This window comes from Syngnathus floridae, chromosome 2, assembly GCF_059516105.1.
Source record: "Syngnathus floridae isolate MCC-2025c chromosome 2, RoL_Sflo_1.0, whole genome shotgun sequence".
In the NCBI taxonomy this organism is placed as follows: domain Eukaryota; kingdom Metazoa; phylum Chordata; class Actinopteri; order Syngnathiformes; family Syngnathidae; genus Syngnathus; species Syngnathus floridae.
In genome coordinates this window covers 1,562,421-1,584,436 of record NC_142414.1, presented here as the reverse complement: position 1 = coordinate 1,584,436, position 22,016 = coordinate 1,562,421, and the positions used below count along the sequence as shown (strand labels likewise).

At 45.2% G+C, this 22,016-nt stretch overlaps 1 protein-coding gene across 5 annotated transcripts in view; it reads right to left on the bottom strand.

Annotated features, from left to right (window-relative positions):
* The window catches only part of itpr3 (inositol 1,4,5-trisphosphate receptor, type 3), a 469,401-nt gene that overhangs the window by 355,853 nt on the left and 91,532 nt on the right, over positions 1-22,016 (bottom strand). For all 5 annotated transcript variants that reach the window (XM_088368417.1, XM_088368419.1, XM_088368416.1 and 2 more), the window contains exons 8-9: positions 12,046-12,192; positions 11,823-11,918 (exon numbers count right to left, since the gene is read on the bottom strand). In XM_088368417.1, the coding sequence (XP_088224543.1) occupies positions 11,823-11,918; positions 12,046-12,192 (243 nt within the window). The remainder of the gene's footprint in view (positions 1-11,822; positions 11,919-12,045; positions 12,193-22,016) is intronic.

Genomic DNA, 22,016 nt, shown 5'->3' with positions numbered 1-22,016 from the left:
ATAATAACTATCAAATTCCTACGGCCGTTTCTTCCCGCTGCGCTAATAAACATTTTGGAGGTAATGCCGGGCCTAGGCAACACAACCTTACTCGTATTTCGTCCAAAAATCCTCCGATAGATACTAACTCATATCAACCAATTAGCCTGAAACTTGGTTTTATGAATATTAGATCACTCCACACGAAAGCAGTACTCGTTAATGACCTCATCATAGAAAAGGGGTGGGCAAACTTTTTGACTGGCGGGCCGAACCCGGAGCAGACGGATGTAGTGTTTGTGTGAAGTAATAGAAATTACATGTAAAGGTCATTGCATAAAAGGTTTGTACTTTTAGTAGGCGGTAAAGCATGGATATTAAAAAAAAAGCTTTTTGAAAACAAATGTATTTATTAACAGCATTAAAAAAATATTTCACCAAAAAACTACTATCAGTGATTCTCATTAAATACAACACTGTTATTATGAATAATAGTTTCCATCACTTCAGCGCCTGCAGGTCAGATTAATGAAATATGTTTATCTAATGAGACAAAATCACATCAAACGGCAAACATTCTGACCAAATACATCATCTTGAAGAATCAGTGAAAGAATACATCTAAATAAAGTCATAAAGAAATCAATAGTATTGTTGGTCTCCCTTTTATGCTAATGCATCATGGTCTGGAGTAAAATTTGTTGTGGTAATTCTTAGGATAGGGCCGAGGTGTCGGTCCGTTAACCTAGATCTGTGACAGGCTTTGTTTACTTTCATGTGGCTGAACGTCTGCTCACACACGTAGGTCGAGCCAAATTGTCCTCTCTTTTTTTTTTTAAACACTTGGCACTCAGTGTCCACCTTTCTTTTCCTCGGGCCACTCATTTTAATGGAAGGATTACAGGGGAAGGTTTGTGGGTGGCAGTAGCGTAAAACTGTATCTGAAAGCTCAGCGCGCAAATTACGAGAATGCTGACGTCACAGCCCACACTCGAAATTCGGCACTGATGGAAATAGAGCGCGGAGTGCGCCGGGTCTGTACTACTTAGTACGTACACGCACTTGTGAGTGTGCACCGAGGTTTCTGACACGGCTTCCGGAGGAAATGTGCGGGCGGGCGGTTCCCCATCTATTGAGGAAACATAGTAATTGCAGGGAAAATGACCCCAAAAAAAGTTTAATATTACAATTTATTCAGGTTTGGCGGGCCGGAGTAAACGGCCCGGTGGGCCGGATGTGGCGCGCGGGCCGTAGTTTGCCCATGTCCGTCATAAAACATAATCTAAGCATTTTGGGGCTTTGCGAGACCTGGTTAAAACCTAATGAATTACTGCCGCTTAATGAGGCCTCACCTCCAAATTTTGTGGAGTCACATGTTGCGCGTCCTCGTAAAAAGGGTGGGGGTGTAGCCCTCATCTCCAATTCCGATCTTAGATTCAGGCCTTGTTCGATTAATGTATTTAAAACTTTTGAAGTTCTCGTTGTCCAATCCACAGCTTTGCCGTCTTTTTATCTTGCTGTTATTTACTGTCCACCTGGGGCTTACTCTGGTTTCCTGGATGGATTTTCAGAATTCGTGGCTGACCTAGTGACAAATGTGGATAATCTAATAATTATGGGGGATTTCAATATCCACATAAATTTACCGTGAGAGCCACGTTTCAGACAATAATTGATGCGTTCGTTTTCACGCAAGCCATACAGGCAGCAACGCATAAGAATGGAAATGTGACGTCATGATGGCGCCGCGGATGGCCGCCACGGTGAGTCGCTCTCTGTTTCTTTGTCTTATTTTGTGTGTTTTTAGTGTCTTCTGCTGTCCATCCTGGATCACTTTTACTAGAGAAGCACTGTTAAACATCGGTCAGTCTTCTTCTGGTATTTTCTCTCCTTATGGAGTTAGCTGGGTTTCGGCTAACGCGTGCAGATCGCAGCGCGGAGCTCTCCGGAAAATCAAAGGGAGGTGGTCTCTGTTTCTACATTAATGAACATTGGTGTACTGATGTCATGGTGTTGAAAGAGTTTTGCAGCCCTCTCCTAGAAACACTTTTCATAAACTGCCGGCCGTTCTATTCACCACGGCGGTTCTCCTCGATCATCATGGCGGCTGTTTACATTCCACCACACGCACGTGCGAGTGAAGCCACGCAGATGCTGGCTGACCAGGTGACAGAAATGGAAAAACTTCTACCAAATTCACTAATCACTGTTTGGGTGATCTTAACAGGGCGAACCTCGCACACGAACTCCCCAGATACAGACAGCACATAACGTGTCCCACCAGAGGGGCACAGACACTGGACCACTGCTACACCGTAATTAAGGATGCATACCACTCTGTGTCTCGTGCAGCTTTAGGACTCTCGGACCACTGTCTAGTTCATCTGATCCCTGCCTACAGACAGAAACTAAAAACTTCTAAGCCTGTGGTGAGGACTGTGAGGAAGTGGACAGTGGAGTCAAGGCAGGACCTCCAAGACTGCTTTGACTGCACCGATTGGAGAGTTTTTGAAGCTGCAACTTCAGACCTGCATGAACTCACTGACACTGTCACATCATACATCAGTTTTTGTGAGGATCTGTGTGTGCAGACTAAGACCTTCTGCACGTACAACAACGACAAACCTTGGTTTACACCGAACCTCAGGAGGCTGCGCAAAGTCAAGGAGGAGGCCTACAGGAGCGGTGACCGGGACCTGTTCAAGCAGACCAGAAACACATTGAACCGAGAGGTCAGGAAAGCCAGAAGGTGTTACGGGGAGAGCCTGGAGAGACACCTCTCTGCCAATCCTGATCCCTTAACAGTGTGGAAAGGTCTGCAGAGCATCACGGGCTTCAAGAAAAAAAAAAACCGTCCTGTGGAGAGCCCAAGGCTTGCTAACCAGCTAAACAGGTTCTACTGCAGGTTTGATCGGTCCTCCCACACAACAGGACCTCCTGCAGCACAATCTACATACTCACCTCCCCCCACAACTGCTCTGTCCACAGCTCCATCACCGTGGTCACCGACTCTCTCTCTTGCATAGGCCGCGCCCGCACTCCAGATCCGCGAGGAGGAAGTGCGCCACATGTTCCGGAGACAAAAGATCAGGAAGGCACCGGGCCCATACGGCGTGTCACTTTCCTGCTTGAAAGTCTGCGCTGAGCAGCTGGCGCCCACCTTTGCACGGATCTTCAATCGTTCCCTGGAGCTGTGTGAGGTGCCCTCGTGCTTCAAGAGCTCCACCATCGTTCCAGTGGCCAAGAAGCCCGCCATCACAAGTCTGAATGCCTATAGACCTGTTGCACTGACATCTGTGGTCATGAAATCTTTCGAGAGGTTAGTGCTGAACCACCTGAAGGATGTCACGGGCCCCCTGCTGGACCCCCTCCAGTTTGCCTACCGGGCAAACAGGTCGGTGGATGATGCGGTCAACGTGGGACTGCACTACATCCTGCAACACCTGGACACCCCAGGAACGTACGCAAGGATCCTGATTGTGGACTTCAGCTCGGCGTTCAACACCATCGCTCCTGACATCCTCCAACAGAAGCTCATCCAGCTCGCGGTGCCTGGCTCCACCTGTCAGTGGATCACCAGCTTCCTGACCAACAGGAGGCAGCGTGTGAGGCTGGGGAGCATCACATCTGACACCCGGACCACCAATACTGGAGCCCCTCAGGGGTGCGTCCTCTCCCCACTGCTCTTCTCCCTCTACACCAATGAGTTTTCCGCAGGTGACTCTCCTGTGAAGCTCCTCAAGTATGCAGACGACACCACTCTCATCGGACTGCTCCAGAACGGTGATGAGACTGCGTACAGAGGAGGTGGAGCGGCTGGTCCACTGGTGCAGCCAAAACCACCTGGAGGTGAACCCGCTCAAGACCGTGGAGATGACAGTGGACTTCAGGCGAGGCCCTTCACCACTTTCACCCCTCACTATCCGCAGTAATACTATTCTCTCAACAGACACCTTCAAGTTCCTGGGAACCGCAATCTCTCGGGACCTGAAATGGACTGGCCACATAGACTCTGTCCAGAAGAAGGCCCAGCAGAGGCTGTACTTCCTGAGACAGCTCAAGAAGTTCAACCTGCCGCGGGAGCTGCTGAAGACCTTCTACACTGCCCTCATTCAGTCTGTCCTCTGCACTTCCATCACTGTCTGGTTTGGATCGGCCTCCAAACAAGACAAGCACAGACTGCAACGGACAATAAGGACCGCAGAAAAGATAATTGGAATCAACCTCCCATCTATCCAAGACTTGTACCTGTCCAGGACCAGGAAACGTGCAAGTAACATCTCTACAGACCCTTCTCACCCAGGGTGCAGTCTGTTTGAACTACTCCCCTCCGGACGGCGTTATAGAGCTCTGTACACTAAAACCAGCAGACACAGAGACAGCTTCTTCCCCCAGGCTGTTGCTCTGATGAACTCACACCACTCTTAGAGTCTCAGAGTCATTACTGTGCAATAACATCCTGCTCTCCACACCTTTTTTGTCTACACTGTTTGTACTATGTGTCCTCTCTGCATCCATTGCAGCCTGGCCATCCATCTGTGGTCTCTTCTCAAGGTTTCTCATTTCCCCTAGCTGGAGTTTTGAGTTTTTCCTTGCCCTTGTCAGGTAACATGGGGGTAGAGATGGTGCAAATGGTAGAATATGGATTGTTCACAGGAATAAATTGGCAGAGCTGAAATTCCAAATTTGTCCAAAAGATGGCGCCAGACCAAAACGTGAGACCAAAAGAGGAGCCAATAAGCTAAACATGGTAAAATAGAAATAAAAGAGTAGCACGGTGTCAGAGTGTGAGTCACGCATAGAAGCACAAATGTGATTTTTATTTTTGATTTCTTTGCTTGGCTAAAAATGTATACTGCAACCGCTTTAAGCAATATTATTTGTCAATTCGATCAAGAGACCCGTCACTATGAGAATAGTGGCGTGACATAAATTGTTTGGAGAAGCACAAATGTGATTTTTATTTTTGATTTCTTTGCTTGGCTAAAAATGTATACTGTAACCGCTTTAAGCAATATTATTTGTCAATTCGATCGAGAGACCCGTCACTATGAGAACAGTGGCGTGACATACATTGTTTGGAGAAGCACAAACGTGATTTTTATTTTTGATTTCTTTGCTTGGCTAAAAATGTATACTGTAACCGCTTTAAGCGATATTATTTGTCAATTCGATCAAGAGACCCGTCACTATGAGAATAGTGGCGTGACATAAATTGTTTAGAAAAGTAGGTCAAGGGTTTGGATTTTTATTTCAGAGTTAATTGAAGCGTAACTTTAAAAAGTTATTTTCATGTAACAGCAAGAGAAGAAAAGGGGAAGTGAAAGGTTTTACCACTAGCTGTGCATTTGGTGGAAAGTACTGCGTGGTCAGGGCGGAAACAGCTGCTGAAGGCCACAGATAACCAAGCGTGGGGAAACTGGCCAGTTCCCTCTATAGGCGTGAGAAAGCTGGCCAGTCCCTCTATAGGCGTGAGAAAGCTGGCCAGTCCCTTCTATAGGCGTGGGAAAACTGGGCAGTCTTACCCTATAGGGAAAGTACAGGAGAAAAGAAAGGGGAGGGGGGGGACGGAGAGGTCTATAAAAGGTCCTGCAGGAGCAGCTTCAGGGCTTTTTTCCCCCAAAAAGAGCGCTCATACGTGAAGAGGCCCGGAGGAGTTTCAAGATTTTTTCCAAAGTCCTGAAGATCTTTGTGTGAGACGCAGGATCGCTGGACTGAAATTAACTTGGATTTACTCCCAAAGATTGGACTGGACAACTATATAGGAGAGATAGGTGAAGATGACCTTTTTTATGTATTTTACCGAGAAGGGGAAATAGTCATCGGGCCGCTGGCTTCCTCGTGGCCAGCCTGTTTCTTTAATTTGGATTTTAGAAGCAAGATCGAACTGATCACTCGACTTTGCTTCCACCAAAAATAGCACGCAGCTGGTAATTTACCTCTTCCCTTTTTTATGAACTGTGTTTTGCAATCGAATTGTTCTGGGATTGAATGATTTTATTAACACGGGTATCAGTGAGTGAAATTGTTCAGTTTCTGGAGTAATTGAGATTTGTAATTCTATTCCATGTTTCTTCAATAAATGTGTTTTGTATATTACTCACTTCGTTGTGCGCGGATTTGTACTGAATATGCAACCGAAGGCTCAGGCCCGCTTCCCCTTTTTGACGGGCCGCGTAGAAAGGAACTTTGAACAAGTTAGAGACTTAAATAACTTCCGTAGTTATTTGAGCCACGAGTGAATTTCGATCCGTTCGAAAGTTGTTTCGTCTGAATAAATTAAAGGAAGTGTTTAAATCAGATTATTGGTTTTGTGTAGAACGGAAAGTTATTTAACTATTTGAAAGGCTCAGGCCCGCTTCCCCTTTTTGACGGGCCGCGTAAAAAGTAACTCTGAGCAAGTTAGAGAATTAAAAAACTTTCGTAAATATTTAACGGAAGAGTTGATTTTGTTAAAAGTGAATTCGGTTGAGAATTTACTTCCTCTAAATAACATAACGACGACGATTAAAATAAATCATTGAAGTTGGTGGAGGATAAAAGTATTTCGATAGTCTGTCGGGCGCGGCCCAGTTCCTAAATTTGTCGGGCCGCGTCAAAAGTTAAATGGGACACGATCAAAAAATAGACTTGCCTTCCAAATTAATTATTGGGCAAATCTAGATAGAGCACGACATTTTTATTCGGTTTAAGAAAGTCGCTATTCTTTTTAAAGCAATTAAGTGGGGTGAAGAACTCCGACGGGGAAGTGCTAGATCTACGTATGAGAAGTTGGAATTAATCATATAAAGTGCATTAATTTTCTTCTTAAATGCTATTATTGTCACACTTTTATTAATTCGATTCTCTTTCGAATGAAAAAGTTGGTCGGCTCGCTGCATGAGCGACCAAGTGGAACGGACCCATATCAACATTTACTTCGGCAAAACTAGTGCTTGGGTGCGCTATACAAACGAATCCCTGAGGTCTTAACAAAGACATCTAAAAAATATCCGTAACAAAATAAGAACTTCAAACACTAGCGGGGAGCCATCAATACGATGCGGTCACTTCGAAGTCTTGCCTCGAATTGAGTTACTCGGCTCGAGCTTCGGGTGACTTGAGAGGGATTGGCGTCGTACAGAAATTAGATTGATTCCGGTGGAGTTAATTTAACTCGGGTGGTTAGATTACGGACGAATATCCGAACCCGGCTAAAACAAACCCGTTACCGGGAAGCCGGGGGCACCTTAATGCAAGAGGTGCGTTTGACACCCTCTTGGAAGTTTAAGATCAGGGGATGTTTGAGAATATCTTCCATTTTTCACATGTCCAGAGTGTTGTTGTTAGTCACCTAAATGTTGAACAGAGGCTGTGATTTACCAAAGTCAAATTCCTGGTTTGGCACGCTCAAACATGGCGAATAAAAAACTCTTGAATCTTGAAATACCTTAGATCTGGTATTATCCCGAGGATTGGCAACCTCAACTACAACAATACTGCCATACACTACTGTTATGTCTGATCACTACCTAATAAAATCTGAAATTTTTCCTCTGTCAACGACTGGAGCGTAATCAGAATTACAGCAGCAGTAATATTAACTTCGTAACTGTGACTGCGCTCTCTGAGTTACTGCCGCCAGCAACTGACATATTTCCCCGCATATATCGGCCCTATTGATAATCTTACAAATGAATTCAATGCGACACTGTAAAATACCATCGAATCTGGAGCGCCACTATGTCTGAAAATTCGCTGTAGAAAGCCTACTCCGTGGCTCACGGATGAAACGTATGCTTAAGCAATTAGAAAATAATAAAATAAGTAGAAAGCTTGAACGCAAATGGCGTTTAACCAAACTTGAAGTTTTCCATCAGGCATGGCGTGACAGCTTCCTGAAATACAAAGATGCTCTTATCTTTGTAAAAACTAATTATTTCTAGCAAATTATTAATCTCAATAAAAACAATCCTAAATACTTATTCGATGCGGTGGCAAAGTTAACATTATGCCAGCCAACCTCTGATAGCTCCTTCCACTCAGCCGACGAGTTCAATTTTTCGCTCAAAATATTCAATCCATTCGGGATGAGATCAAGATGACTGTACCAATCACTCAGTCAAGACCGCCGATTACGGGCACTGACAATCATACAATACCCCTCTCAAATTTTAGATAATTATTTTAGTATTTTAGTATTTCTTTGAAGTTGATTTAAAGTCCTTTTGAAATGAATTATAGACAGCTTTCAATCCAAGTCACATACGCACACACACACGCACACGCACACACATATATAGTAATGGCTGTTTGGATCAATATTATTATTAGGTGATGTTTGATGATGATTTATTGCCAAGTTTATGTTGTCATAACTCGCAGACAATTTTCTAAATTCTTGCAGATTACTTTGTGACGCTTTAATATTTGTTTGAGGAGAGCTCATTTTTGCTTGACACATCTCAATTTTGCAATTTTTTCCAAATCCTGCAGCACTCTGATCTGGAATGGTCTGGTATTCTATGGTATTCAGTTTAGCGAAGACGCTGAAGTTTCCCTCCTTCAGATGCTGGGCTTTTCATGGTGTGGTTATGTTTTGCTTGCTGAGATTTTCATTGATGAAGACCTTTGTCCCCTTAATTTTTTCCCCCAATTTCAATAGAGCAATTCTGTACTTCCTGCTTGTGAATTTCAGAAGCACAGCACGGGTTTCTTAGGTAGCAGGTGGCATGGGACCACATTTCCAAGATCAGGCGTTATGTTTTTCTTTGATGAAAACTCCTCTACTGTCACGTCTCGTCCCCAACTGCTCCACTATGTGTCTGTTGTCTTGGTTTCTGTCTGTGTACTCGCCCCTCCCCTCCTGTGTGCCCATGATCAGTGTGATTATTCCCACCTGCCTCTCGTTTCCTGTCGTGTATATAAGTCCTGTCTGCCCCTCACTCCCTGTTGGATCATTGGTTGTGGTTGTTCGGTGTTGGCTTTACGTTGTGTGTTCCTGTCATGAGGTCTTTTTGGTTCCTGTTGTCGTCCGGTCTTGCTGTCGTCATGTCCCGCTGTCGTCTGGTTACACGTCCCGGTCAGTCATTCATGTTATTGTGGTTACGTCATGTCAGTTTGCCTTTTTTGAGTTCACCAATAAACCCTGGTCCAAGCTGCACCTGGTCGTCCTGCTCCATGCTCCACCCAACCGTGACAGAATGATCCGACCACCAAAACGACCAGCGCTTGGACCCCCCTCCACCACCAGCTCCCGCTGCGACGCCCGATCCACGTCTGAGCAGGTTCCAGCACCGTGGGCTCCACAGCTGCCGTCGAACTTGCTCCCGCGACTCCGAACCCGCGGCCGCCACCAGACTTTGCTCCAGCGACGCCGGACCCGCGGCCGCCATCAGACTCGCGGCCACCATCGGGCCTCACGCCGGCGTCACTGAACCCACGGCCGTCGTCGGACTTCTTGCCAGCAACGCCGGACCCGCGGTCGTCGCCGGACTTTGAGCCAGCTGCACCTGGCTCCACTCCCACTGCTGCGGCGCGTGATGGCTCCTGCCGCTACGCACAGCCACGCCTTCTGAAATGCCGCCGATCGCGGTACGGACTGTCAGAGTTGCCGCCGATCGCGGTACAGACTTCCAAAGTGGCCGCCAATTGCTGTACGGACTTCCAGATTCGCCATCCGAAAGCATTCTATGTTTGGGTTGCCGCCCGAGTGCGGTTCATGCTTGTGTTGCCGCAGATTGCGGTTCATGTTAGGGTTGCCGCCCGAGTGCGGTTCAGGTTAGGATTGCCGCCCGAGTGCGGTTCAGGTTATGGTTGCCGCCCGAGTGCGGTTCATGTTATGGTTGCCGCCCGAGTGCGGTTCAGGTTAGGGTTGCCGCCCGAGTGCGGTTCATGTTCGTGTTGCCGCCCGAGTGCGGTTCAGGTTATGGTTGCCGCCCGAGTGCGGTTCATGTTAGGGTTGCCGCCCGAGTGCGGTTCAGGTTAGGGTTACCGCCCGAGTGCGGTTCATGTTCGTGTTGCCGCCCGATTGCGGTTCAGGTTAGGGTTGCCGCCCGAGTGCGGTTCATGTTAGGGTTGCCGCCCGAGTACGGTTCAGGTTAGGGTTGACGCCCGAGTGCGGTTCAGGTTATGGTTGCCGCCCGAGTGCGGTTCAGGTTAGGGTTGCCGCCCGAGCGCGGTTCTGTTCCCCAAGTCACCGCCCGAGCGCGGTTCTGTTCCCCAAGTCGCCGCCCGAGCATGGTTCTGTTCCCCGAGTCGCCGCCCGAGCGCGGTTCTGTCCCCCGAGTCGCCGCCCAAGCGCGGTTCTGTTCCCCGAGTCGCCGCCCGAGCGCGGTTCTGTTCCCCGAGTCGCCGCCCGAGCGCGGTTCTGTTCCCCGAGTCGCCGCCCGAGCGCGGTTCTGTTCCCCAAGTCGCCGCCCGAGCGCGGTTCTGTTCCCCAAGTCGCCGCCCAAGCGCGGTTCGGTTCTCCAAGTTGCCGCCCGAGCGCGGTTCGGTTCCCCAAGTCGCCGCCCGAGTGCGGTTCGGTTCCCCAAGTTTTTTTTTTTTTTTTTGGGGATGTCGGGAGCCGCCCCTTGTGGTGGGGGTTCTGTCACGTCTTGTCCCCAACTGCTCCACTATGTGTCTGTTGTCTTGGTTTCTGTCTGTGTACTCGCCCCTCCCCTCCTGTGTGCCCATGATCAGTGTGATTATTCCCACCTGCCTCTCGTTACCTGTCATGTATATAAGTCCTGTCTGCCCCTCACTCCCTGTCGGATCATTGGTTGTGGTTGTTCGGTGTTGGATTTACGTATTGTGTTCCTGTCATGAGGTCTTTTTGGTTCCTGTTGTCGTCCGGTCTTGCTGTCGTCATGTCCCAATGTCGTCTGGTTACACGTCCCGGTCAGTCATTCATGTTATTGTGGTTACGTCGTGTCAGTTTGCCTTTTTTGAGTTCACCAATAAACCCTGGTCCAAGCTGCACCTGGTCGTCCTGCTCCATGCTCCACCCGACCGTGACATCTACTTGCTTTTCCACAGATCGGTTGTCCTGCTCAACTACAGCCACTGCTCGCCCTAGTCCCTCACTGCATAGGCTTGATCTTGAGACTGCTAATAGTAAAATAGCTCATAGTAAAAGTAAAATTTGGAGATTTTTTGTATCTGCTATTACTGGCTACACAATCCCGCAGAGCCAGATATTGTTTTTACTTCGCTGGGCCTATCACCCAGCTCCAATGAAGTTTTTTAGCTTGCTGTACTTGATTTATTTTTTCGACAGTGCCTTAATTGGGGCTTACTTAAACATGAAGACTACTACTTGAGACTTGCTTGTGACTTGCATGTATGTGTCCTACTCCCACCTTTGGTGGGTATACAGATTTATTGTACCTTTTGCCATCCAATGGAAGAGAATTACATTTGCCTATCACTATGCAGCTGGCATGGATAGACAACCAAAGATACATTTCTAATCACTCAAAAGCTATAAATAGTATTATAATAACAACAAATAATATTGCTTATTAATAATAATTCTGGGCCAATCTGTAATGTGTTCATTTAACTTTTTACGTAGAATCGAACTATACCGTGGATTTAGTGAACCATGGCGTTTGCATGTTCTCCCCGTGCCTGCTTGTGTTTCCTCCTACAATCCAGAGACATGCATGGTAGGCCGATTGACCACTCTAAACTGCAGGTGTGAGAGCAGATGGTTGTTGGTCTATGTGTGCCTTGTGAATGTCTGGCAACCATTTCTGGGTGTCCCCTGCCTACTGCCTGAAGTAATCTGAGATAGGCTCCAGCACGCCCGCAACCCCCATTAGGAAAAGCAGAAAATGGGTAGACAAATTCACGCATGCACAAACGCACACACACATTACCTCTGCTGCCAGGTAATTTCCAGTGGCAAGGTGTTTGAAGCGATACAAACTGTTCCAGTGTCCTGCCCCTCCGCGACACGGATCGTGATGGACAACCTAGAACAGTAAGCGGCAAACAAGAAATGGAAATGACTCCCACCTATCACAGGAGAACAGTTGTACTGCCATTCTTAATAAGTTACCAGGGAATACTTTATTTTTCAAATAAATATTATGTTCCTACCTCAACCTCCCACAGAGCATTTGAGCTGGTTGCCGATGTGGCCGACTGTCTCAAGGTTGTGCGCAGAAAAACGTGAAGTTTAGTCTTGTACTCGTCACATGTCAGAAACTTCTCCTGCTCCGCATGAAACAAACGTACCACATCGCCCTGAAAGAAACAATGGTGTCTTTTCAAAATGCTGTGCAGTTTTGTCCAAACTTTGTATCATGCCATAATCTGAATTTGGTTAGCCCCGCCCACCCTTAAATCGATTTTATGCTAACTCTAAACAACACCACATTCCTTCATTTGGCCTGGCATTACACCACCCTGCTTTCTTTGCTATTCCATTCCAGGAGGCTCTGAAAAGGCAAAGGCACCCAGGAAAAAGTGGGTGGGGTTTGGGCAGGATCAATTACCCAAATACAGAAAAAGAGAGTAACAAAGAGTTTTAACGTAAAAATATATACATATAGTACACACACACACACACACACACACACACACACACACACATATAGTCAAACCTCTGTTTTTGACCACAATCCGTTCCAGAAGGCGGTTCGAGAAGTGAATCGGTCGAATTCCGAATCTATTTTCCCATTACAAATAATGGAAAAAATTTTAATCCGTTCCAAGACAAAAAAAAACGCCATTTTTAAGCATATTTTCATTTGCACATTTGCGTCCGATCGCGCAACTGCAGCGCACCGCCGAACGCGCAACTGTAGCGTGCCGCCGACCGCGCAACTGCACCGCGCATTATTGTGACAGAGCCGTCGCTGAAATTTAGAGAATATTTTTAAAGTCCTGATGTACTTTCCAAAATTTAAGTGGACCTCAGTGCGCAGGGAGCTTAATTTGGTCCGATCGCGCAACCGCAGCGCGCAGGGCGCTCACTGTCGCATTGCTTTAAGAGCGTCTTTGTGTTTTAGGATGGCTTTACTGCTCCCACTTGCTTTCTTTGGAGGCATGATTTGGGGTTGATACCATCCTCAGCATCAGATACGGCATCAGGGCCGTGCGGTCGGGTTTTCTCGGGTCCTTTCGGCTCATCTCGCGAGGTTCGACCTCCGAATTATTTTCGACAACCGAAGCAAAAAAATCTCAAATTTTTTGTTCGAATTCCAATTTGTTCGAGAACCTGGACATTCGAAAACCGAGGCTTGAATGTATTCCAAAAATATCACGCGAGAGGCGCTTCCATTTTTTTCATTCCAAATATTTACACTTTTGCCAAAATTCATAAAATTCCAGCCAAATTTTCACCATTCATTCTTAACAGCACATTCATCATTTTCATTTACGCTATTCCCATTTGCACAAAGTTGAGAACGTGTCGTGAGTGCACAATAGTAGCGAAGAAAACATTCTCAGCAGGGTTCGAGGTTTGACTGTATATATACAGGACTGTCTCAGAAAATTTGAATATTGTGATAAAGTTCTTTATTTTCTATAATGCAATTAAAAAAACAAAAATGTCATACATTCTGGATTCATTACAAATCAACTGAAATATTGCAAGCCTTTTATTATTTTAATATTGTTGATTATGGCTTACAGCTTAAGAAAACTCAAATAACCTATCTCAAAATATTAAAATATTTCCTCAGACCAAGTAAAAAAAAAAAAGTTAAAAACAGCAAAACAAAATCAAACATTTGAAAATGTCCATTGATGCACTCAGTACTTGGTTGGGAATCCTTTTGCACGGATTACTGCATCAATGCGGCGTGGCATGGAGGCAATCAACCTGTGGCATTGCTGAGGTGTTATGGATGCCCAGGATGCTTCAATAGCGGCCTTTAGCTCATTTGCATTGTTGGGTCTGGTGTCTTTCAGCTTCTTCTTCACAATACCCCACAAATTCTCTATGGTCAGGGGAATTGGCAAGCCAATCGAGGACAGTAATGCTATGGTCAGTACACCATTTACTGGTGGTTTTGGCACTGTGGGCAGGTGCCAGATCATGCTGGAAAACGAAATCATCATCTCCATAGAGCTTTTTAGCAGACGGAAGCATGTAGTGCTCTAAAATCTGCATTTACTCTGGACTTGATGAAACACAGTGGACTGACACCAGCAGCTGACATGGCTCCCCAAACCATCGCTGACTGTGGGAACTTCACACTGGATTTCAAGCAACTTGGATTTTGCTCCTCTCCAGCCATTTCTTCAGACTCCGGCGCCTTGACTTCCAAATGAAATACAAAACTTGCTTTCGTCTGAAAAGAGGACTTTGGAACACTGCGACTGTCCAGTGCTTCTTTTTCATGGCCCAAGTCAGACGCTTCTTTCGTTGTGTTGAGTTCAGAAGCGGCTTGACCATGGGAATACGGCTATTGTAGCCCATTTCCCGGACACGTCTGTGAACAGTGACTTTTGATACCTGGACTCCAGGTTCAGTCCACTGTCTTTGAAGCTCCCCCGAATTCTGGAAGCGACTCTTCTTCACAATGCTGTTAAGGGTGCGCTCATCTCTCTTGGTTGTGCAGCGTTTCCTGCCACAATTCACCCTTCCAACAGACTTTTTGTGGATGTGCTTTGAAACTGCACTCTGAACAGTTTGCTCTTTGAGAAATTTCATTTTGTCTCTTACCCTCCTGATGGAGGGTGTCAATGATGGTCCTCTGGACAGCAGTCAGATCAGCACTCTTCCCCATGCTTGTGATTTAGTTTAGTGAACCAAGCTGAGAGTTTCTCAAGGCTCAGGAAACCCTTGCAGGTGTTTCGAGTAAATTAGACGATTCAAGTGATTAGTTGAATACCCTACTAGTATACTTTTTCATGATAGTCTAATATTTTGAGATAGGATATTTGAGTTTTCTTAAACTGTATGCCATAATCAGCAATATTCAAATAATAAAAGTGTCGTGTTACATGGTGGATAGGATGGTAAAAGATGATGCGTGAGTGTGTATTGGATTTGGCCCAGACAAATTGGCTTAGATAAAATTCCAAATTTCAAAGCTTGACATGGAAGACCTGAAGAAGGGGGCCTGAGTAGGGGTTACTTAAAAGTTAGTTCTTCAAAATTAACTATTGTTAAATTGGTAAAGGGGAATTTGTTGGTTGAACCAGTAAACCTCCATTCCCGTTCCAAATTTCACAAGAAGATGGTGCCAAAGTCAGATTGACCTAACATACAGTAGTAAATTAATAGTTTAAAAAGTCATCGATTAGATGAAGACTTGTTCTGAAGCACGGCAACACACAATTTTGGATAGTGTTATATTATTTTGTTTTGTTATAATATACTTTGAAACTGCTTGAATATTTTAATTTGCTAAGCAGGGAAGCCCATGAATGTATTAAGAGTTGAGTAAGGACAAGGGGTTGACAGGGATACCGTGGGTGGAAGACTGCAATCCCACGCTTGAGCTTGACCTAGAGGTCACCAGCTTGTCAAAATACGTTTTGAAGATGTTTGAGTGTTTTAACCTGCTAACTAAGAGAATCCACGATCATAGTTATGATTATGTGTTAAATTGACTATTGTGAAAGTATGTGTTATTATTGTCATGGTGTTTGATCAGTATCAAACATGTATGTAATATTGATGTTCCATTTGCACATGAATGTATAAATGTGAGCGAAGACAAGGAGGCAAAAAGGATTAATGGTGATACTAAGTAGTGGAAGACTGAGATCCCACACAGGAGCGTGACCTCGGTCACGTTTTTCCAGTTGAGGCATAAACAAAATGCTGTTTGACGGAACACAAGTCAGAGAAAAAAACATTTGCAAATGTCACGTTGATAGACAGTTGACAAGATTTGGGAGTGGGAAACAAGATGAAGCATCCCTGAGAAAATTGTTACTTCCGTGAGAACATGGTCACCTCATCTGGTTGAAGCCCGTTGAGACCGAGATGCAAGTGCAGTCTATTCTGGAAGCATTTGGGTCATCTGAGGCCAATGTATGACATCATGGAAAAAAATTGGCACGTGACCAAGCAGGCATAGTACCCACGAACTGGACTGGTATAAAAGGTTCGTTCGGACAAAGAGCATCGTTCTCTCTCGCCCGGTGGGCTCTCCCCGTCAGGGGTTTGCCCCTTCGGCTACTGCCGTGGGTCGAGAACGCAGATTAGACAAAGATAGATTTCATTCTTTCTGAGATTAACCCTAGGTCCGTTAAAATGAATTTACACTATCTTCAAATTGGACTTAGTCAAATTTTAAGCTCAAAGACAGGCTAGAAGATCCAGACCTCGGTGCGGGAGAGAGGAGCCATTATTAGGGCGTCGTCATCTCCATTATTTATGCCAGCCTGTTCTTTTAAACAGAATTTGGATTTTGGAAAAAGGAGAACTGACTACTCGACTTTTCCTGTTTGGTGGAAACAAACACCTCTAGCCCCTTACCCTTTTTTACTATATTTTGGGAGTTTTCAATCGAGAGAACTTCGAGACTGAATAATTTTTGCTCTATTGAGAATGGTGAGTGGAAATTATTGTTAGTTGTTCGAACAACTGAAACGTGTAATTCTCTTTCTTGCGTATTCATTAAATTTCTACTTTATAATCATTTCATTTTGATTAATGATTATTTTGATCTTTTATGCTTTAAATCTCTTTTGTTTCTCTATCATAGTCATACTTTAAACCGTTCAGTTCTTTTTTAAATGAAGACAGCTTTAATCCTTGACATCAGGGAGTGTCAGAATCTGGTTCGAAACCGTTAATTTAAACTCAGCTAGTGTGAGTGTACGCTAGTGAAAATAAATGAGTTCCCGCGGTCTTAACAAAGACAGCTTAACTATTCCGAGCGGATAACAAAAGCAACAATCTTAATAGGAAAGGAGAGCCGCTGAAACGGTCGCGATCGAGGAGATCCTGGATCTCGACAAAGTAGTTACTCAACGCTCGGGTTTCTTTGATTTCAGCAGGACTGGCATCCGGAAATGACGGAATTAATCTAACAATAGATTAGTTACCCGAAGAGCCATTAGACTCGGAACGAATCTTCTTTCCGTACCGGCTTAAATCAATTCTCGTCTCCCCTACAGACTGCGTTACTGCAGAGGGGCTAAAGTACAGAATTTTACCCTTTGAACGGAGAGCCGGTCACTTACATCAGATAAGTACACGATTGACAAAAGGCTTGCAATATTTCAGTGGATTGGTAATGACTCCAGAATGTATGACATTTTTGTTTTTTTAATTGCGTTGCATATATATATATATATATATGACATATGAGCAGTGTATAAATATATATATATATATATATATATATATATATATATATATATATATATCACTTACATCGTCAATGACTCCTGTACCACTGTAACAGGATATATATATATATATATATATATATATATATATATATATATATATATATATATATATATATCCTGTTACAGTGGTACAGGAGTCATTGACGATATATCCTGTTACAGTGGTACAGGAGTCATTGACGATGTAAGTGGGTCCCCTGACAAGAGAAATGGACGATGACATGTGTAGCATTTCTCCAAATGTTCGTTTAAATTCCTTTCGAGGTCCGTTTTCGTGTATTAGCACGATCGCGAATTAGCATCTTTCCGCTAACTCGTTAGCCTGTCGAGCACTTTTTGTTAACATGTTACACGCACACACGTATAATATTTATACACTGCTCAAAAAAATTAAAGGAACAGTTTTTTTTTTCAGGGTATGGCATGAATTCAATTACACTTTTCTGATAAGGTTTTGGTCAGGTACGTGGCAGAGGGGGTTCTTAATCAGTTTCAGCTGCCTTGGTGTTGATGGAATTAACAACAGGTGCACTAGAGGGTCAACAATGAGATGGTCCCCAAAACAGGACTGGTTTTGCAGGTGGAGGCCATTTGAAATTCCTCCCTTTTGATCTTTTTTAACTGTTTTTCCACAAGTGTTGGCTTTAGCTGGAGTCATTATAACGACTGGGAGCATGAGGCGATTTCTTAACCCTCCTGAAGTTGGGCAGATAGTCCAACTCCTCCAGGATGGCACATCCATGCATGCTGTTGCAAGAAGATTTGATGTGTCTCCCAGTACAATCTCCAGAGCATGGAGGAGATTCCAGGAGACAGGCAGTTACTCTAGGAGAGCTGGACAGGGCCGTAGACAGTCCTCATCCCATCAGCAGGACCGATATCTGCTGTTTTGTGCAAGGAGGAACAGGTTGAGCACTTACAGGAGCTCACTGATGCCCTTAGACCAGGTATGGGAAAACTACGGCCCGCGGGCCACATCCGGCCCACGGGACCGTTTAATCCGGCCCGCCAACCCTGAATAAATTGTATTATTAAACATTTTTTTGGGTCATTTTGCCTGCAATGACTGCGTTTACCCAGTAGATGGGGAACCGCTCGCCTGCGCATTTACTACTGGAAGCTGTGTCAGGAAGCTCGGTGCACACTCACAAGTGCGTGTACGTACTCAGTAGTGCGGACACGGCGCACTCGCGCTCTATATGTATCAGTGCCAAATTTAGAGCGTGGGCTGTGAGGACAGCATTCTTGTAATTCGCGCGCTGAGCTTTCAGATACAGTTTTACGCTAAAGCAGATTGCTAAAGTTCCCACTGAAAATGAAGGGGAGGCTCTCAAGTTTGTTGTAAAAAATCGCATTTCAAATATGATTTGTACAAATAGCAGGGATTGAAACTAGCGACCATTCTCATTTTCAAACAATGCAGGATGCTCAAGGACATTGATGCAACACCTGTTTGCGACTAATCTTAACCTGTAAAGTTCTTAAGGCTTACTTTAAGGAAGTGTTTCCCGTTTTCTCACCTCTGTGACCAGGTGTTTGTGAGTTAAAACTCTGCTCTGATTTTCAGATACCCCTCACCGTGTTGCCGTTTTGATTACTTTATTTGGATGTATGCTTTCACAGATTCTTCAAGATGATATAGTATTTGGTCGGAATGTTTACCATTTGATGTGATCTCATAAGATAAACATCTTTCATTAATCTGACCTGCAGGCACTGAAGTGATGGAGACTGTTATTCATAATAAAAGTGTCGTATTTTATGAGAATCACTGATAGCAGTTTTTTGGTGAATTTTCTTTTTTAAATGCTGTTAATAAATGCATTTGTTTTCAAAAAACATTTTTTTGAATATCCATGCTTTACTACCTACTAAAGGCCAAAACCTTTTATGCAATGACCTTTACAGGTCGTTTGTATTACTTCACACAAACACTACATCCATCTGCTCCTGGTTTGGCCCTCCGGTCCAAATTTAGAACCCAGTTCGGCCCGCAAGTCAAAAAGTTTGCCCACCCCTGCCTTAGACAGATCTGGGAGGACATCCCACAAGACACCCTCCGTCGTCTCATCAGGAGCATGCCGCGACGTTGTCACGCATGCATACAAGCACATGGGGGCCACACAAGATATTGAAAAGAATTTTGAGTTGCAGAAATTGAATTTAGGCAAAGTGGAAGAGCCTGCCACATCATTTTTTCTCTTTGATTTTTGGGGTGTCTATATGCTGAGCCCTCTGTAGGCTGAAAACTTTTATTTCCATCAAAAGATGTGGCATCATTTGTCCCTGAGACATTAAACTGTCCATATCAGTATAGATATCCCCCCCAAAAATGTCACCGTTGAAATCTGATGTGTTTTCAAAGTGTTCCTTTAATTTTTTTGAGCAGTGTATATAGTATCTATCTAAAAACATGTAAAGATTACATTTAACCACCTCTCTCTCTCTCTCTCTATCTATCTATCTTATCTATCGATCACTGTTGCCGTGACCTGGGAGGTGCGCACCTGTCTGTGGGTGCATGTGACCACAAGGGGTCACTGCAGATGCATGACGTGAACGCGTAGCACGCAGTGGAGCTCCTCAGAGCGCCTCAACAGCTGAGCGCAAACTATCCTGATTGGGAGCACACACACCAGCGTTCATAAGCAGCAAACAGCTGAATTCTCTTGTCCAGCCGAGAGATATAGTCTCTCCAAGGTGTCCTGGGTCATCCACGAGGTCTCCTACCGGTGGGACATTGCCGGCAACACCTCCCCAGGGAGGCGTCCAGGAGGCATCCTGATGAGATGCCCGAGCCACCTCATCTGGAGGAGGAGCAGCGGCTCTACTCTGAGTCCCTCCCGGATGACCGAGCTTCTCACTTTATCTCTAAGGGAGAGCCTGGACACCCTGCGGAGGAAACTCCTTTCGGCCGATTGTATCCGGGATCTTGTTATTTCGGTCACGACCCATAGCTCGTGACCATAGGTGAGGGTAGGAGCGTAGATCGACCGGTAAATTGAGAGCTTTGCCTTTTGGCTCAGTTCTCTCTTCACCACGACAGACCGGTACAGATTCTGCAATACAGCCGACGCTGCACTGATCCACCTGTCGATCTCGCGCTCCATCCTGCCCTCACTCGTGAACAAGACCCCAAGATACTTGAACTCCTCCACTTGGGACAGGATCATGTCCCCGATCCGGAGAGGGCATTCCACCCTTTTCCGACCGAGGACCATGGCCTCAGATTTGGAGGTGCTGACCCTCATCCCGACCACTTCACACTCGGATGCGAACCGCCCAAGTGAGAGTTGGAGATCACGGCTTGAAGAAGCCAACAGCACCACGTCGTCTCCAAAAAGCAGAGACGCAATGCTGACGTCCCCAAACCGGACACCCTCAACGCCTCGGCTGCGCCTAGAAATTCTGTCCATAAAAGTTATGAACAGAACACACACACACACACGTATCATATTTGTATTTACATTATTCATACATTATTTTATGTATGTCATTTATACTACGTATTAATATAATATTTACATGATTGAAACTATTATTTAATGTTCTAATGATAACATATGCACTTATATGGTTTAATTTACACTTATTGATACACAAGGAAGGACCAAGGAAATCATTGTGGACTTCCGGAAGGGTCACACAACACACCTGCCGCTGATCATCGACGGTGCTGTGGTGGAGAGGGTGAGCTGCACCAAGTTCCTGGGGGTGCACATCAGTGAGGACCTCTCCTGGTCCGCGAACACCTCGTCACTGGCAAAGAAAGCTCAGCGCCGCCTGTATTTCCTGCGGAAGCTCAGGCGTGCATGTGCTCCTCAGGCAGTCCTGTCTACATTCTACCGTGGCACCATTGAGAGCGTCCTCACCACTTGCATCGCTGTCTGGGGTGGTACCTGCACTGAACAGAACTTGAAGGCCCTGCAGCGCATAGTGAATACGGCTGGTAAGATTATTGGTGCTTCGCTTCCCTCCCTGAAGGACATTTACACCTCCCATCTCGCCCGCAAGGCAACCTCGATTGCCAGAGATGTGAGTCACCCGGCTCACTCCTTGTTTGACCTTCTGCCCTCTGGGAAGAGGTACAGGAGCCTGCGCTCCCGCACCACCAGACTCGCCAACAGCTTCTTTCTCCAGGCTGTTAGGGCCCTGAACTCGCTACCCCCTTCTGCGTAGCGTGCGGCACTGTTGCGCTATTTTCGGGAATGTCTGCTGTACGCGTTTTTACGCTCCTCTTAATTAATTATTTATTTATTTATTGTTGTGTTATTTCTTCATTATTTATTCAGCACGCTTTTGTTATACTTGTTTACTGTTTGTCTGTTGTGAGCCACGTCTTGTCACCGTGGGATAGGGGGGAACGAAATTTCGGTTTCTTTGTGTGTCTTTGGCATGTGGAGAAATTGACAATAAAGCTGACTTTGACTTGACTTTGACTTTGACTTTGAAACAATGTATGTATGACCAAAAAAGGGTGACACGACTTCACGGCTTTTCACATATCGTGGGTGGTCTTGGGACCAATTATCCGCGATGAACGAGGGATTACTGTATAACATTGAAACCAAAGAACAAAACCTGTTTTCAGGCCTAAGCATTTGTTTAACAAAGACAAGTAAACAGTTTCTTCCAGATAACTACAGTAAAATAATAATTTTAATCAGCATTATGTACTATAAAGTGCGCCTTTGCAGCCTGACTCCGCTCTGTAGTGTCTTTTTCTTCTGAAGCCATAAGACAAA